This window comes from Cuculus canorus, chromosome 3 (genome assembly GCF_017976375.1).
Source record: "Cuculus canorus isolate bCucCan1 chromosome 3, bCucCan1.pri, whole genome shotgun sequence".
Taxonomy (NCBI): Eukaryota; Metazoa; Chordata; class Aves; order Cuculiformes; family Cuculidae; genus Cuculus; species Cuculus canorus.
The window spans coordinates 63,240,265-63,257,517 of record NC_071403.1 but is presented as its reverse complement, the minus strand read 5'-3'; the positions used below and the strand labels follow the sequence as shown (position 1 = coordinate 63,257,517).

The following is a 17,253-nucleotide window of genomic DNA, read 5'->3' as shown; positions in this document are numbered from 1 at the left end:
GCTGCTAAAATAGTACTTCAAAAAGTGTTAAAAATGTGTGCTGTGGAAGTATTTTACCAAGTTCCTACTGAAGAAACAGAAGTCCCTGCCAGTGCACAGCTTGTTCAAGTAATGATGGTGAAATCTTTCTTGATGTTAGATATTAAAATGACTTTTTAAAGTATTGCAGTTGATGCCTACTTGAATCTCTATGCAGCTAACAAGTGGTAACCGTATACGTTCTCAGATGTTAGCTATAGTAATTCAGAATTCAGTTCCAAGTTAACTACTGTATGTGGTTTGTATTTATTTCAGTAGCTCTTATTGATGTTGTTTATTTAAATCAAATGTATTTTCTTCCCCTCAGTAACCAAAGTAAGGAGGCTTTCATTGACTGGGCAAGATACGATGATTCGCAGGACCATTTTTGTGAACTTGATGGTAAAGTGTTTAAGTTTTTTCAGAGTGCTTGTTTTATTTGCTGTCTCTTAAACACACAAGATCATAGTTTCTCTGCAAATAATTTTTAGAAGCTTTAATTTTGCGCTAAATGGAGAAGTGACTGTTCATATCGTCTCAAATGCAAAGAATGTATTTTTTTATGAAGGGCATTTGGTGATCTACACAATGCGCGTTCACCATTATACCTTTCAGTATAGTGGACAGGAAACTATGGAAATAAAAAAGAAGGTAAATGGGAGGAGTTTAGCATATATATAATTTTTTTAAAAAAGCTGCTTCTCACAGAAGATTTACATCTAGCACAAATATTAGACTAATTACTTGCACCTGATTCAGTTCTTACTACTGTATTATTTTTGTTGCTCTTCTACTGTCTGTGCTTGGGCTGAGGTTTTTCCCCTTCCAGCCTTGCTCTTTTTCCAAATGATCTCTGCACTAAATTCACCCATATTTGTAAATACTTCCTTATTGTTAAAACATTAGGATACTACATTCTCTCTTCTCTCTGCTCTATATATGTGAGTCCTTTTATTTGCTTGTTAACATTCAAAACTCAAAAGAATGTTTTTCAGATAACTATGAGAATTGCCAAATTCAGGAATGACTGCTAAAGCCCTTTTTAATACATACCCTGGAAAGCATTCTATGCTAGGAGGACTTAGGGCATAACGCAAGATGTTTCAGTCTACCAGTAGGCTAGTGTTTGGTGTTAGCTGAGGAAGTAGCAGCTCTTATCAACTTATCAACTTATCAACTGTGGTTCTCTTTCAGCACTTCTCTTATGTCTTATCTGTGAACGTTTGCTGTATAAGCTGCTTCTGTATGTAATAAATGCTTGAAGAGCATAACTAGATCTAAATTGTTACATACTGTGAGCTGCTGTTGTCTTTACTGTATTCAAGTTGTGTACTTAAGAGGACTCGGTTGGAAAAGGTGTAGTTTAGGAGCATTTCTTTTGGAAGTAAAACTAAATTAAATAGATCCTGATTAGGATTTGCTGCCCCAGCTGTGTTTTTTCAGTGCTTTTTTTTTTTTACTTTGATGTGCATCTTTCTGCATGGTAAACTGATTCAGCTCACTTAAATAGCAGGAACTGGATTATCAGATGAGTTTGTGAGCTGGAGCAGGGAGAGGTGAGAGAGAATAACTACTTGGGTGAGGCAGAAACTCTCGTTCTCTTCCTCTCCTCTCTTCCTGGTAATGAGAGCGCTCTTAATTCACTCAACTGTAGCACAAAACCAGTTTTACTTTTCAGTAGCTTTTTGTTGGGCTTAATCATAAACTAGATAAGGGAATTGATCTAGCTGAAAAAACCTTCGTAATCCAGGTCAGTTTTCTATCCTTCTGTTGCACTGCTCCACAGACTCAGTGGATAATAAGAAGGAAAGTGGAGACCTGAAGTGACCAGGAGGCGTAGGAACTGCTTAGCTTAGCCACGCTGCCAAAGAAATAAAGCAAGCTGTAATTTGACTTTGTCCCATCTGTCACTGACTGTATTGTGTCTTGTGTCTATCCCTTTTCTTTGTTTTTGCTACTGCTGCTGAAGTGATGCTTAACTGCTCATGCAGAATCATCTCTTCTTTTTAGAGCAGTTTTCTCTCTCTGCTTCTGTACCTTTTTTTGACATCTGAGGACATACTTGGTGGCATTTCTTGGCCTATTGCTATGAATAAGTCTGTGGACTGCTGGCTTGTGTTATGTGCGGGTTTTCTTAAGTAAGAGTCGCTCTTGACCTAGAACTTCTGAGAAGAGGGAATTCTTCCTGCTTTTTACTGATTGTAGCTGAGAAGTTAAGTTTCTGTTGGTACAGAGTTTTCAAGCAGAGGGAGTACCATTTTATAGTTTTCTTTGGGTGTGTCGCCTGAGTTTTAGTGAACTTTAGAGGTGAGGGTATAACTTGTTGGAATGCTGCTTTTAAATAACGTTTCTTTTCATAACCAACAGAGTTCTGCAAATTGCTGAAAGTTAGTTCAATTAAGGAATATGATCTAGACTTTCTGCCAGTATACAGGGGTATTTATGTAAAAGAAGTGATTCAGCTAATAAATGTACAGTGCGTACCAGCTACAAGGTGCACTTTTTTTGACTTTGTCTTTATTAAGATGCCCCTGTGGTAGTATATCCATTTCAAAGAAGCAATCCCCCCAACGAAATACTGCTGGACAAAGAAACCCTGAATTTGAAATAAAACACTATTATATCTTAGTGTAGAGTGAGAGAATGCATTGCGTGACAAGTTTTTTTGAAGACACATAAAACATGTTCAGACATCGTAGAAATTATGGCTGCATAAGAGACTTTGGAATAAATTATATACATTTGAGCTTTCTATTTAGTGTGTATTGCTGTGTTTTTTGCTTATAAAGCAAAACATAGTATTATGAGACCTCTTGTTTAATTCTCTGTGACTGTTTTTTAAATCTGAATAACGTGTAAATGTTTGGTTAGAATATGTAACAAAGGTTTTCCTATTTAGATGAGAGATCTCCAGATGCACAGTATGTGGATTTGCTGCTGAATCCAGAACGTTACACTGGATACAAGGGGCCTTCTGCTTGGAGAGTGTGGAACAGCATCTACGAAGAAAACTGCTTCAAGTAATTGGGAGGGAGAGGAAGCCTATTTCTTGTACCTGTGTTTCAGTTTAGCCTAAGACTGATTTTTGTGTTTTCTTACTTATTTTTCTAGGCCTCGGTCTGTCTACCGTCCTTTAAATCCACTGGCTCCTAGCAGGGGTGGGTCTTGCCTACTATATTTTCTAATGCAGTTCTTTTAACATAGTGACTGCTGCAGTACAAGTGATGCAAATATTAATCTTTGCTTTGTAGATTTGCTTTCTGCTTTCTTAATTTCCTGTGTAGAAGTAGCTGTCCATTTAGACTAAGATTTGTGATACTTGATTACATGCATGATTAATCTTATGCATACGAATAGGCTTATTAACGTCACGGGAGCTAACGTGAAAACTAAAGTAAATCTTAAACTGTTGAGTAAAACGTCACAGTAATTTTCCAGTGTGGTGGGAAAGAGTTAAAGTTGAACAAAAATTTCATCTCTGTTATATTTTTCCCTTGTCTCTTTTTTCTAAAGCATTTAATTTAATCACTTTCCGTCAGAGTCATGCTACTGTAATGCAGCTGTACATTTTCTATCCATAATGTTATAGTGTATTACAAATGTATAAATAATGGCATTGTTTGAAGAAAGAGTGGATACTTAGGAAGGCTCAATTATCTACAAGAATGTTTGAGTTTTTTTTTTTTAAAAAGTAGGTATGCTAATGACTTGGGGTTTAAGTTTTCAAATTTTAATTGAAAACTGTAATCTGATGTTCCATATGAATCAGTTTCCCCTTGTCAGTGTGGCTCAGTTAAAAATTAACTGTTAGCCAATAGATTGAGTTAGGAAACACATTGCATGTAAGAAATCAAGATAGCTCTTAATAGTATAAATATTGAGATAATATGTTGCTGGTATACACAAATAAATAGAATTGTAAGAGCAGTTTAGTTCGGGCATCAGAATTGCAGAAGAGAGCACTAGTCAGGTTGTCGAATAATGTGAACTGAAGGAAGGCTTCCCAGCAGTCTTTCTGAAGCTAAAGTATAGTTTTCAGTAGTATGTAAATCAACTGCTACTGACATTTCAAATTCTTAGTGACTCTCATTATAACAATGTGGTTAGTCTTGAGGAGGAAGAGGAAGATGGAAAGTAAACTTTTTTTGTAGATTAAATAAGGTTTGTTCCGCTTTTTCAGTGTTAGTAGTAAAGCCTGTGTTTGATTACTGCTTTGCTGTGGAAATGGTCTTCTTAATGCTTATGGACTTTTTTTTTTTTCCCCACCTAAGGAGGAGATGATGGTAAGTCATCTTATTTGCTTGACCTGCAGAAATGAAGTAAGCATTAAAGTTTTGGATATTGGGTTTATTCACGTCATTGCTGTTGCATTAGGGCAGGAAATTTTTGTTTTCATGCAGAGGGTTGATCAGAAAATGTTTTTATTTGGATAATACTTTCATTTGGGGTAAGGAGAAGGCGTAGATAAGAGGAAAATGCGGTTCTGTTTTTGGTTCTTGTCTTAGTAACAGAATATGTATTGTGATAATGCTATTGGTGAGATAACTAGAGATGCATAAATTTAAGGATTAGTGATCTTCCAGAGCCCCACTGATACTGATGTCAAATCCCTTAAAAGAAGAGAGGCAGATTTTTTGTGTACTTTCTTGAATGGACTCCTTGATTTTAGGAAGGTGGAGGGAAAGAGTGTTTGGTCTGTCTACAGTGAGAAAGAGTTTTAGATCTTTCAGTCAACTGAAAGCTCTTAGGCAAAAGACCTAAGCCTATAGGAAACCATACAGCAGTCAAGGTAAAGGCCATCGGATCCAATGACACTCTTCAGTCACATCTTTCACCACTGGTGCATATAATCAGGCTCATTTTCATATGCTTCTGAATGCTCTGACCTGTAGCTTAGTCATGCTTATTCTTGTATTTCTTCTATTCTGACCCAAACAGATTTAAACTAACCTCAAGATTCAGCCACTCCAGTGCCATGTCCTCACCAAATTATTTAGCTTTATGTACAGATAACAGCTAGTGTTAGTATGTATAGGAATATGATGATATCTTAATGTTGAAAATGAATACTCTTCATTTAATTAGATATACTTTGTATTTACAGGAGAATCTTTCTACACGTGGCTAGAAGGTAAAATCTCTTGGATGGATTAATATAGTGCTAAATTCACTAGAGGAAATACTTCAGTATTTTCTTTCTCTCCTTAAATATTTTTCATAGTGTAGGTATTTTTTAATAAATTGTGCGGAGTGCTGCTCAATGAATATTTTTTTTTTCTTTGGAAAAGGGTCTTTGGAAATCTGTTCATTTGTTTAGATGGTATAGTCCTCAAACCTTTCAGTGTTTCCTCTTTTATCAAGGGGGAGTTCACTTCAATACCAGTTACTTTGAATTTTCTGCACATCTTAGACATTTAAGCAGGGACGTGGTTACTAGTAATATTAAGGTTTTTATTTGAAAACAGGTTTCAAAAACATTTAAAAAGTTTTACTGGTTCTGTTCCCAGTATATAGACTAACATTAAGTGTAGTGTGTGTTCAGAAGGTGAAGCAATTTTCTGTTTGTTCACATTTAAATGGAAATTATTATTACAGTAAGAATCAAAATCACTTTTTGGAGGTGTGCAAAAAAGTAAATGAGTTAAATGTACTAAATTTTAAACTTAGTTTATTCTGCCTTTCATAAGCCTTTACATATCTAATTGGAAATCTCAAACTGGTGCTACTGTAGGGAAGCATACAAATTTACATGCTTTTAAAAACATTTTTAGAGACATTAAATGAGGCCATATCTCAACCTCACTGTTAGGCTTCACCATCAGCTCTTCCTGCTTCCATCTGGGGAGACTGGAGTGACAGGCAAGTCACCCAAACATAGCTTTGAGAAGGGAACAAACTCCTAGACTCCAAGTGTAGTCTCTGTCTCTGGACGTAAGTGGTATTATAAATAATTTTTGCATTGAAATGGTGTTTTGGCCACCCAGTGCCATTATGTTTCTGTATATGCTGTAAGAGTCTGTATCCATCAAAATAATATTTGTCAAGGTTTCACTCTGCATTTAAATCTTCAGTGAATGTAGAGTAGGGCTGGGAAGAAATATTCCTACTCTTTTCCAGTGCCATAAGTTTTTTCTGTGTTTTTCTGATGTTCTTCTGTAAGGTCACTACTCTAATCCAGTGACAGCTTTAGTTCTAATTAGGATAGGTGGTGGTACATTTCTGTTTCCGAGACTGTCAAAATTCAAGACTGTTTTGACTTAATTGCTCAGGCAACGTAAGCGTTTTATTTTTGTATGGCAGTTTATCTGTACTAATTGACCAGATACTTATTTGGCTGTATTTATTAGAACACTAACATACGAAGCAAGAAATTCTTTGTAGTTCTTTATATAAAAAATAAGGGGTAAACTTCTCCTATGATGGCTATAAGGGCATATTAACAACGCAGAAGTACTTGTAACTCTTGAAGGTTAAATGATAGACTTGCATCACTGCAGTGTCAAGTTATATTCATTTTAATACATTATTTCCAGTATTTAGTTCAGTGTTTGTCTTTTTTTCTGGACAGGTCTTTGCCTTGAGAAAAGAGTGTTCTATAAACTCATTTCTGGACTTCATGCTAGCATCAACTTGCATCTGTGTGCAAATTATCTTCTTGAAGGTAATTTGAGTCTCAGTAAAATTGCTGAACGAAATGCTACAATTTCTGTAGCATACGTTTGGTTTTTTTTCTGAAAACTTTTTATATATACTTAGTTGCTTTCTTTTTCTAAATATCCATGTTTTACTCCCCCTACCCTTTTTTTCCCCTCTATGTAGAAACCTGGGGGAAGCCTCGCTGGGGACCAAATGTGAAAGAGTTCACTCGACGCTTTGACCCTATTGAAACAAAAGGAGAAGGACCAAGGAGGCTCAAAAACTTGTATTTCTTGTATTTGATAGAGCTGCGTGCTTTGTCAAAGGTTGCACCGTACTTTGAACGTTCAGTTGTTGACCTTTACACTGGAAACGGCCATGAGGATGCTGAATCTAAAGCTCTCTTACTGGATATCTTCAGGGATACAAAGTAAGGCATAAGGGATTTCTTTTTAATCAGTCGTTTGAAATTCTCAGTTCTGTTTGCAAGTGAGCATAGATGACTCCTTGATAGGATAGGACACAGAGGAGAGTGGAATGAGGCAAGAGATGTGGTTAGACAGCTATCAACTGAAAGGCAAGCATCAGGACAAGTTCACTGTATATTAGAAAGGAGTCTTGATCATTGGAAATGGAGTGAAGAAAACCCTCAGCAAAACTGTAAATAACAAGTTTCAGGTTACAGTGATTGAATACTAAAACTGATACCATTCAGTAAATTTTTAAAGAGCTATTCTCCAAAGACTGGTAACTCTGAAAAGTGTTTTACACCGATGGCATCAGCTGCTTGCCAAGCTTGATGGAACACTGTAGTTTACGCCAGCATTTGGTTTTTTTTGCATTTTGTCTTTATTAGGTCCTTCCATATGCACTTTGATGAAAAGTCCATGTTTGCTGGAGATAAAAAAGGAGCCAAATCATTAAAGGTAAAGCTAGTTTTCTGAATGACATCCAAAATATCCATTTGTAAATTAAGTTGTGTTATTTTAGAGAACCTCTCTACCTACCAGAAGCACACTGCTGAGAATAGGAAAGGCAGGGAGAAAAAAATTACAGAATTATAACTGATGCCTCGTAATCTGCTTTGTAATAAATAAATGCAAAGCGTTGTCCTGAGCCAAGCAGACTGTTTTAGTCCTTTGGGTCTGCCATCAGGACTGTGGTGCGGCAAAGGAGTTGAAATGGTATTACCAGTAGATGCAATGCTGTTTTTCAAATAGAGTATTTGTTTCACATAAGCATTCAAAAACCCACAATGATGTTTGCTTAAAAAGAAAAAAATCTTATATAGTGTAACATGATATAATACTAAACAAGTAAAGCTATGCTTGGTTCTGCTCTGACTGAAGCAGCAAAGCAACAATCTACCCATAGCCTTGGACTGGAAAATATCTTGTGAATTTTAATTTGTTTGCCTGTTTATCAGAAATGTAAGTGGATTTGAAAAGGTTTGAATAATGGAAGAAAAATTGGGCAGGGACACAGATACAGTGCTTGGAGCTCAGAAAATTGTGAGCAAGTTGTTGGAAACTCAGTGTACAGAATACAAGTGTTATCCTGCATGGTCCTGTATTTTTTTTTTTTTTTTTCAAGGCACTATCTACTAGCAGTGGCTTGCATCAAGATGCTGGGTTTACATGGCCTTCCTTATGGCCTGACTGCATTATGATAGTGGTTTTGTTCAGTTTTAGTAGCAGAGAATTGATATGCTAGTGGTACTAAGTCAGTTAACCTTCTGTTTTTGTGAAGTTAAGAGGTACTTTAACTTGACTTTTTTGTTTTTAACTGATAGGAAGAATTCAGATTGCATTTCAAGAACATATCCCGCATAATGGATTGTGTTGGATGTGATAAATGCAGGCTATGGGGCAAACTGCAGGTATAGTTTCTTGCATGTGTGTGTGTGTTCGGGGGTGGGTTAGGAAATGAGCATCTGTTTCAGTTTGGCAGGATGCCTGTTACCTTAGTATTTAGACTTTCTACACATGGTTGGTCTATGCCCTTACCTATATATTAAAACCAGACATATTTAGTTCACTGTGAAGCTTTTTTAAAAATAATTTTGTTAAAAGTGATTTATTTAGCTTAGTCAACAGCTGCCTCATTTACTAAGAGGTACAGTTTGTATCATCTGAAAAGAATTTCTTTAGAACAGATGCTTCAGGACAGATTCGCTGGTAGTCATTATCTTATCTGTAGTCAGCGATCATATGAGCTTTGTAGGATTCTCCTGTGGGATACTTTCTGGGAAATACAGCCCTTGTTTAATTGTTAGAAATTTCAGCATGAGATTTAGCTCCATAAATTGTGGCATAAGAAAAAAGTAATTCAGATGGCAGGCCACAAATAAATAACGTATTTTCTTTAGATTTAGAAACTTCACTGGAACCTGAAGGATTGGGAACCCTTTTTGTTAAAAGGAAGTAAAGATGTTACTGCCTAGAAATGTGATCTTAAGATAACTATAGAATACTGCAAGACACCCGATAAAGCTGAGAACTGAAAAACAGAATGTCGGTTTCTGGAGATCTGTTATTTTGTGGAGAAAAAGAGTTTAACCCTCAAGGCTAATGTTAAGTCCAGGCTGAGTATAGTTGTTACTTTGAGGTGCCCTGTGGGGTGCTGAACTGCTCTGTAGCATTAAGCTCGTCAGAGTTCAGTTTTCAAAGAAATTCGTAACATGAAATTTTGGTGGTCTCTGCTGAATATTTCTAGAGTTCTGCCTGCATTCTGATCTGTTATCATTTTTCCTTCTTGTGCAAAAGGAAATAGGGGCAGATTTCCTGACCTAAAATTGTCTTGCAGCCAGCTTCAACCACTTTGTGTCAAAATCTAGTGGTTTCTGCTGCCCAATTAAAAGGGGAAATAAGAATAGCTTCTTCTGTTATATTTCTGTATAGGAAATAGTGGTTGAAACTTAAAGTGCAATGTCTGTCACTGGGACTGGGGGTCAAAAAAGCAAAAGCATTGTGATATCTCAGAATAAAAACCTAGTTCAACTTGGAAGGGGGGAGAAAAGGAGAGATCTGATCCAATAGCTTCTCCAGTGGGGAGGCATCTCTACTGTAAGGGGGGAGAAGAAGCTGGAAGTGTTATAACAGGCTTGTTTTCATATGCATCCAGTGTGCCTGAGAAGAAAGATTAAAAACCTGAGGGTGAAGAGCAGGTGTACCTGAGGAAACAAGTATTCTTAAGTGACTTAACGTGGTACACAACTGATGGCATCCGTTTGCATTAGTGTTCTGGTTTGTTTCTGCAATTTTTTGAGTTGGAGGAGTCTCAATATATAAGAATTGGTACCACAGTTTGTGTGGAATAGTAATTTTTTAACTTTTCTGCTGTTTTCTGAAAATTCAAAGGGAGTGATCGTATCAATGTTAAAATATTTTCTAATAGACCCAAGGCTTAGGAACTGCTTTGAAGATCTTATTTTCTGAGAAAGAAATAAAGAGCCTTCCTGAGAATAGCCCGTCAAAAGGTTTTCAACTCACACGTCAAGAAATAGTTGCTCTTGTAAATGCCTTCGGAAGGTAAGTTTACATAATTTGTATAGTAGAAAAAGAGTAAAACTTTGATGTCAGCACGCAGGGTCTGTGGAAAGGTTGTATTGTACACATAACTGTAGCTTTTAAAGGCTGAATTACTTGTAGTGATATCGATGAACACTGACATCAAACTGAGTATGTGGAGTGCTGTTTACTTATTAGCCCTGGCCATCACTGTGTGTTGGGATGCAATTAATCTCTGTGTCAGACCTCAAAGTCCATCTTGTGAAAGCTGGATTTAAGTCTTAAACAGTCTTAAGCATTAGACTTCGAGTTTGTCTCCTCAGTTTTGGACACTGAGTAGAGATGTTCTTTTTTTTTAATAATTTTTGTTTCAAATGTGTGTGTTGAAAGTAGTGAAAAGGAAGAAAAATACTTGGAGATTTTTTAACGCTGTCATTTAGTCCTTACACTTTTCTCTTTTTGTGTATGATGGGATTATTTTTGTTAAACTTTAGTTTTTATTAGTTTTTTGAAAACAGCAAATTATTTACCCCATTCAAGTCATGAAATAAAATGTTTTAACAGCTTTAAAAGATGCGTAGAACTTGCTTTATTTGTTTATCATGCTGGTTCCTCAGATCTTGAATATAACAATTTGGTCTGTTTAAAGAATGTAATTTATGTTTATTACCTCTGATAATAGATTTTGAGGTTTAATGACGATGGAAAACATAAAATATCACTAAACTCTAATCCCTGTAACAGATTATGTAAATATCACAGAGAGTCAGATCTTTTTAGGGAAAGTAGTATTTTGGTTAATCTTCCAAATTATATTCAAAAAAACCAAACAAGCAGGCCCTGTGGAAAGTGATGATTTGTACTTCTCTTTCACAGTTGACCTACTAACACTTCAGGAGTTTTTGTTTTACAGGCTTTCCACAAGTATAAGGGAATTGCAGAATTTTAAAGTTTTATTACGACAAACTAGGTAATGAAGGCCTTTGTACAACCTGTTAGTGAAGACCATTTATGTGACTGCATTGAGCAGAAGGAACTGATCCTTACAGGACTCACATGAACTGATAAAACGTAAAATTGAATACCAACATGAATATTTATGTTTTAACTAGGAATGGCTATTAATGAGAAGATATTTATGAATGAAATATATAGTTTTTAAATGTGTAAATTATGCTGATCTGTTTATTTTTTAAGTTTTCTGCTCACAGTTCTGTTGTACTGAAACTTCATAAATTTTCTTTATTTCGTTGTCTTTTTGAGACATCTCTTTTAGATGAAAACATGTGTACCTGCACCTTGACTTGGCCTGTCCTGAGAGAGGTGGTTCACCTCTCCCCAGTACTGAGCTTCAGCATATTCTGAGGGTTGTGTGTGCTGGTTCTGGCTTTCTACAAGAAAAAAACAAAAACCAAACCCAAACAAACAGAAAAAAGAAATAAGGCTCTTGTCGAGTCCTTGCTTCTTACTGTAATAATGAAACTTACTTAAAAGTGGGGAATTTACTGAGCAGAAAATTTTATTTCATACTGAGCTCCTTTGCCAATATCAACATTTTTTTTTTTCCTTGTGTGCTGCTTTTCAGAATTCCCTTTTTTTTCTTTAAAATAACTACCATCTCTCTGATGCAGCATAGTTGGAAGTGACTTTTCTGCTGCCCCTTGGCTACCTGCATTTGCCTGGGGGTGGGAGGAATGTCTAGGGGGGATAGCTAGCAGAGTGCTGCTGGCTGAAAAGCCTCAGTCAGTTGAATCTGCATCTACCCTGTTTATTTTCTGGATTGTAATCACAAGTTCCATTTCCAGAAGTTGTCTTTTTAATGTCTGAAATGTTGAAATGGCGCACTCAAATCTTTGAGCCGTGGAAACAGATTTGCTCTTTGTGGGCTATGTTTTAGTGCTACGTGAAAAGGTCAGTGCAAAAAGTAAGAACTTGTTTTTGTAGTCACTTTTAAAAAAAATGCTTTTTAAAATTCATAATCATACTGACATTTAATACTGCGAACTCTTATCTATGCAATCCATGACTATCTTCTTCAAAAGAATATTCAGCGTAATAAAACGGGTATGTTAATAACATCACTTTCATAAAATAAGAAATTACTCATGTATCATTGTCCACAAGTGTCAATGATAACTTGCCATTGTCCAAAACAGAATTCAGAGATGGCACGACTGATTAGTAGCAACCAAATATGGGTTTAAATTTAAAATGAAGTAATTTTTTTGTTTTTTAAACCAGCGTGTTTTGAAGTGAAGTTAGGAGTTATGAATGTAGGCAGTGCTGGGACAGTGTAGATAGATCTCTTGTTTATAAAAATAAGTCTTCACAAGATAAAGTGCTCTTAAACATTTTTCACCTTACCAGATATTTAGTGACCTGTTTCTATAATTGATTGTAATTGTATTGGCTTCCATAATGTGGTCTCTTTACAGCCAAGATTTTCTGAAAGCTGGAGTATGTTCTATGTCCTTTGTTTCCAGACTATCCTCAAATTTCTAACTGACTGGAAATGAGACAGACTATCCTGATGCCACTTCCTATTATAAAAAATACTGTTTCTCAAGCAATTGAAGCCCCTTGAATCAAACTGGGATCAGCCAGATGGAAGGGAGGGGGGAAAAAAAAAAGAAACCAAACCACACCACCCCCATGAAGTATTTGTGGTAGTTGCACAAAATGGTGATTGACCAGTATCCAGGTGGAAGTTTCTGTTTAAGCCAGTAGGTAATTCAGTGTGGAGTTGGAGAAAGCCAATGCCAGTCTCGAGTGTTATGTTCTTACCCAGCAGCCTCTCTTGCCTGTGAGCACCCGTGGCTGAGTAAGTCACCGCAGGCTTCCTTGTTCTAGTTAATGGAGAAGAGCAGCTGATTTCTAGGTGGATTTATCTGGCCTGTTCCAACGAGCTCTGATACACCTTAGGAAGCCGTGATTTGCACCCTAGACTTTTTCTCTGTTAAACTGAAGCATGACTCTAACTCACTCAGATGTGAATGGCTGTGTTTGGTAAATCAGTTACATGCTGAGTATCTAACTCTTCTGAGTAATTTATATATTGAAAGTGTGTGGGTTTCGGTGGCTATGAATTCCTTGCCTGCAAGGATTGACCTGCAAAGGCTACAACCTGTAAGCTCACTTGTGTGAAGAATACTCTGTAGCTGGGATTTGTGTATTATTATAGTGCCTAAAGATTTAGGCAGGCTTTTCTAGTTGCAAACAAATGGTGGTGTCTGTGCAGCCCCAGGGAAGTACCTGAGTCTCAGAATTGTTTCTTCCCTTTTTCCCCGAGACAAGGGGAAAGCAAATTGCTTCCAAACTTCTGGGGATGCAACTTGCTATTTTTCGTTTTTTACACCTGTGCCTGGCTAAAATCTATGGCCACTGAAGCGGTATCGCATATTAGCATCATGCACTTGCTTATGGGACAGGTGAGAGATTCACGCACGCAGATCCTGGACACCTGTTCCTTGCAGACTTCATAGGCACAATGCAGGCATAGTTAATACCCTTTGGTAAAGACAAAGAGATGGGAAGCTTTTCTTCTTTTCCTCTGTGTCATGGAAACACAGGAATGCAACAGCAGCAATTGCTTTGTATGAGGAAGTTCTGTTGCATTTCAGGGTGTATCTGGCTTGGTGATCAAATACGGAAGGCTTTTCACTTCACTATTATTGTAGAAATAGGACATAAGATTTTTCCTGCTACAGATCCAGTTGAAACAATTTTCCTGTCATCTTTTTTACTGTATTTGATGTACATTTTGTGAATATGCTGCCTACGAAGTTTTGCCGTGAGTTCTTTATATGCTAAATTACATTTTAGAAATCTACAGATCTGTTTTTATACTAAAAAATAAGGATAGTGACATTGTCTGTGACCTATAAACTATTCTAGCTCATTGTTGGAAATCGGCTTGTCAACATAGTCTGCCATTCATGTCAAAGTAAAAGTACATTTCCCAGTACAAATGACACGATGATTGTATTCCCAGAGGTAGTGAGAAGGCAGAGACCAAAATACTTCATTTTTCCCAAGTCATGAAAAGTTAAGGTGAAATAAGACTTGGTGCAATCTGCATAGGTAAAATGTAAGACACTGTTGCTGAACAACTTGCTCTTCAGTGCCTGAGGAGGAAGGTGAGAATATAGGTTTAAAACAGTGAAGTATAGAGACTTGTGTAAGCTGGAATAACGAAAGTGTTTTCCTCCTTCAGCTGATGATTTGTGCTGTATGTCATTGTATGTGCATGAAATACACTGTGCCACACTTTCTCGGGTTGTATCTTGATGATTGGGTCACCTTTATCTGACCTTGCTTTGTGCTTTCCTGGGAAATAACCTGTAATATGTTGTAAATAATCTAGATGCTTATGTTTATAAAGCAGCAATCGGCAATTCATCACTTCACAATTCCTCCACATGGCCAACCTCTTAAAGTGTAATATTTATTAAAATCAAAATCCATGGTGGAACTGCTTACTGAGGTCTAAACACTTCTGAATCTTTATTATGTTTGAATCTATAAAATGCGAATTAAAGTATTTTCTGCTACAACTTTGTTTTGTGACTGTAATTTTGGGGGTTTCATCTGAATTATTATTTACTTTTCATTTACCTTTCAACTCTACTTGGTAGAAATTACATAACAAATTGTTTACACATCAATTGTGTAGGCTGAGGATGATGAGCAGGCTTTCATTCTCATTTTAATTCTGTTCAAAAGGTGAATGTAACCCAAATTTCTGTTGCTGTTTACAGTGCACTGTAGTGTGTCAGCACATCAGAATTGCATGTGGCAGAATTACAATAGGTTCTGTATGTATATGGCCAAATGTAGTTTCTCCTTAGGTCAGTTGTTTCTTAACGGCACAAAGGCTTATTTTGAAATGAAGTTTGGTCCATTCTGTCCTTTTCTCAGAATAACTTGTAAAATAAATTTTGTAAGTTTTTATGTTGGTTCACCCACTGGGGCTCTTCATGTAAAATTATTCGCCCTTAAGGGTTTCTGCAGCTGTTTCATTCCATGTACATATCTTTGACAAGCAGACTTTTACTAAGGTAATTTGTTAATACACACACATTTCATCCCTGGTTTGGGTGGGTAAGTACCTGTTATTACACAGGTGATGAGATGAGAATTGCTATGGTTTAAATTTAAGATCTTTCTTTTCACAGTATTGTTTAAATCTCCTGTGTTCAGGAGTATTTAATTATTACTAGGCTTGGTTATAGTCACTTGCCGTTCCACTTTTTACATGCGTGCTGTGGTATGGGCATTAAGCACGTTTTAAGCACAGAATTCTCATAATTAATTTTTTTTTGCTGTGCAGCTGTAACTGCTGTGGAAAAAATGCAATTCCTGCAGACTTTTCTTGCAGTTGATCTTCAGGCAGTTTTGTACAAATATGATGGTAGAACTCCTAAGAGTTTAATAAGACTTCTGTTCTTCTCCCAGTCCTGTGGCACCCTTTTTAAGCTGTGGCTGACAATTTAATTGGCTTTTTTTGTCAATGAACATTTCAGAAGAAGTGAAGAAACTACTGGAACCTCTGGAGGGCAGTTGGCAGGGAGCTTCTGGCAGAAGCAGGGCTTGTGCTTTGATTTGACCATAAAGGTCCAAAGATCTGGGGAAGACCTGGGATATGAGTGTGCTGTCACAATGCTTTAGGCTTCCAAGTGGACCTGATCAGATGGAATTACCATTCCTTCTGAAACTGGATATGAGACAAACATCCAGCCTATCCCCCGTTTAGGGATCATAGAATCGACAGTTTGGAAAAGAGCTCTTGGATCATCGAGTCCAACCATTCCTATCTGCCACTAAACCATGTCCCTGAGCACCTCGTCCACCTATCTTTTAAACACCTCCAGGGATGGCGACTCAACCACCTCCCTGGGCAGCCTCTGCCAGTGCCCAGTGACCCTCTCCGTGAAAAATTTCTTCCTGATCTCCAGTCTGAACCTCCTCTGGTGGAGTTTGAGGCCATTCCCCTTGTCCTGTCCCCTGTCACTTGGGAGAAGAGGACAGCACCCTCCTCTCTACAGCCTCCTTTCAGTTAGTTGTAGAGAGCGATAAAGTCTCCCCTCAGCCTCCTCCAGGCTAAACAACCCCAGTTCCCTCAGCCAGTCCTCGTAAGACTTGTTCTCCAGCCACTTCACTAATTTCGTTGTTGTTCTCTGGACACGCTCCAGAGCCTCAACATCCTTCTTGTAGTGAGGGGCCCAGAACTGAACACAATATTCGAGGTGCGGTCTCACCAGTGCCGAGTACAGAGGGAGAATAACCTCCTTGGTCCTGCTGGCCATGCTGTTTCTGATACAAGCCAAGATGCCATTGGCCTTCTTGGCCACCTGGGCACATTGCTGGCTCATGTTCAGTCAGCTGGCAACCATGACGCCCAGGTCCTTCTCCAGGCAGCTTTCTAGCCGGTCTTCCCCTAGTCTGTATTGCTGCACAGGGTTGTTGTGCCGCAAGTGCAGGACCCGGCATTTGGCCTTGTTAAACCTCACACCATTGGTCTCAGCCCATGGTTCCAGCCTGTTCAGATCCCTCTGTAGAGCCTCCCTACCCTCCAGCAGATCAACATTTCCTCCCAGCTTAGTGTCATCCGTAAACTTACTTAGGGTACATTCAATCTCTTCATCCAGGTCATTGATAAAGATATTGAACAGGACTGGACTCAGCACTGAGCCCTGGGGACACCACTTGTGACCTGCTTCCAGCTGCAGTTAACTCCATTTACCACAACTCTTTGGGCATGCTGCAGTACACCTCAACATGAACTACTGGTATAGAAGTAAAGATCACCATAAGAAATATGTTTTTTCTCATAGGGAAAGGTGGATTGAATTACAGTATTTGTTTCCTGTGGGGAAGGAGACCAAAACAGTGGGGATGCAGAGTTCTTTGCAGGGGAGCGTACTGGTCAGCATTGGGCACAATAGAAAGACCTGAAGTAGAGTTAGTGTTCCTGCTTGCCTTACATTTGTATTTTTTCAGGTTTACTATGTGTATGTGTCACATGTTAGGATGTTTTATATCCACCATTTCCACCATAACCAACCACATTTATTTCAGAACTTACAAGGCT

The 17,253-nt window shown here is 37.7% G+C and overlaps 1 protein-coding gene across 2 annotated transcripts in view; it reads left to right on the top strand.

Moving 5' to 3' along the window:
• ERO1B (endoplasmic reticulum oxidoreductase 1 beta) overlaps positions 1 to 14,930 on the top strand; it is a 32,515-nt gene extending 17,585 nt beyond the window's left edge. Inside the window, exons 6-16 of one of the 2 annotated variants that reach the window (XM_054062731.1) lie at positions 347 to 420; positions 2,918 to 3,038; positions 3,130 to 3,176; positions 4,290 to 4,301; positions 5,123 to 5,149; positions 6,587 to 6,679; positions 6,838 to 7,084; positions 7,511 to 7,580; positions 8,447 to 8,533; positions 10,051 to 10,184; positions 11,077 to 14,930. In XM_054062731.1, coding sequence (XP_053918706.1) covers positions 347 to 420; positions 2,918 to 3,038; positions 3,130 to 3,176; positions 4,290 to 4,301; positions 5,123 to 5,149; positions 6,587 to 6,679; positions 6,838 to 7,084; positions 7,511 to 7,580; positions 8,447 to 8,533; positions 10,051 to 10,184; positions 11,077 to 11,137 — 973 coding nt within the window. In that variant the 3' untranslated portion in view covers positions 11,138 to 14,930. The remainder of the gene's footprint in view (positions 1 to 346; positions 421 to 2,917; positions 3,039 to 3,129; positions 3,177 to 4,289; positions 4,302 to 5,122; positions 5,150 to 6,586; positions 6,680 to 6,837; positions 7,085 to 7,510; positions 7,581 to 8,446; positions 8,534 to 10,050; positions 10,185 to 11,076) is intronic. The other variant, XM_054062732.1, reaches the window with a different exon arrangement.
• The last annotated feature ends 2,323 nt before the right edge of the window (positions 14,931 to 17,253 follow it).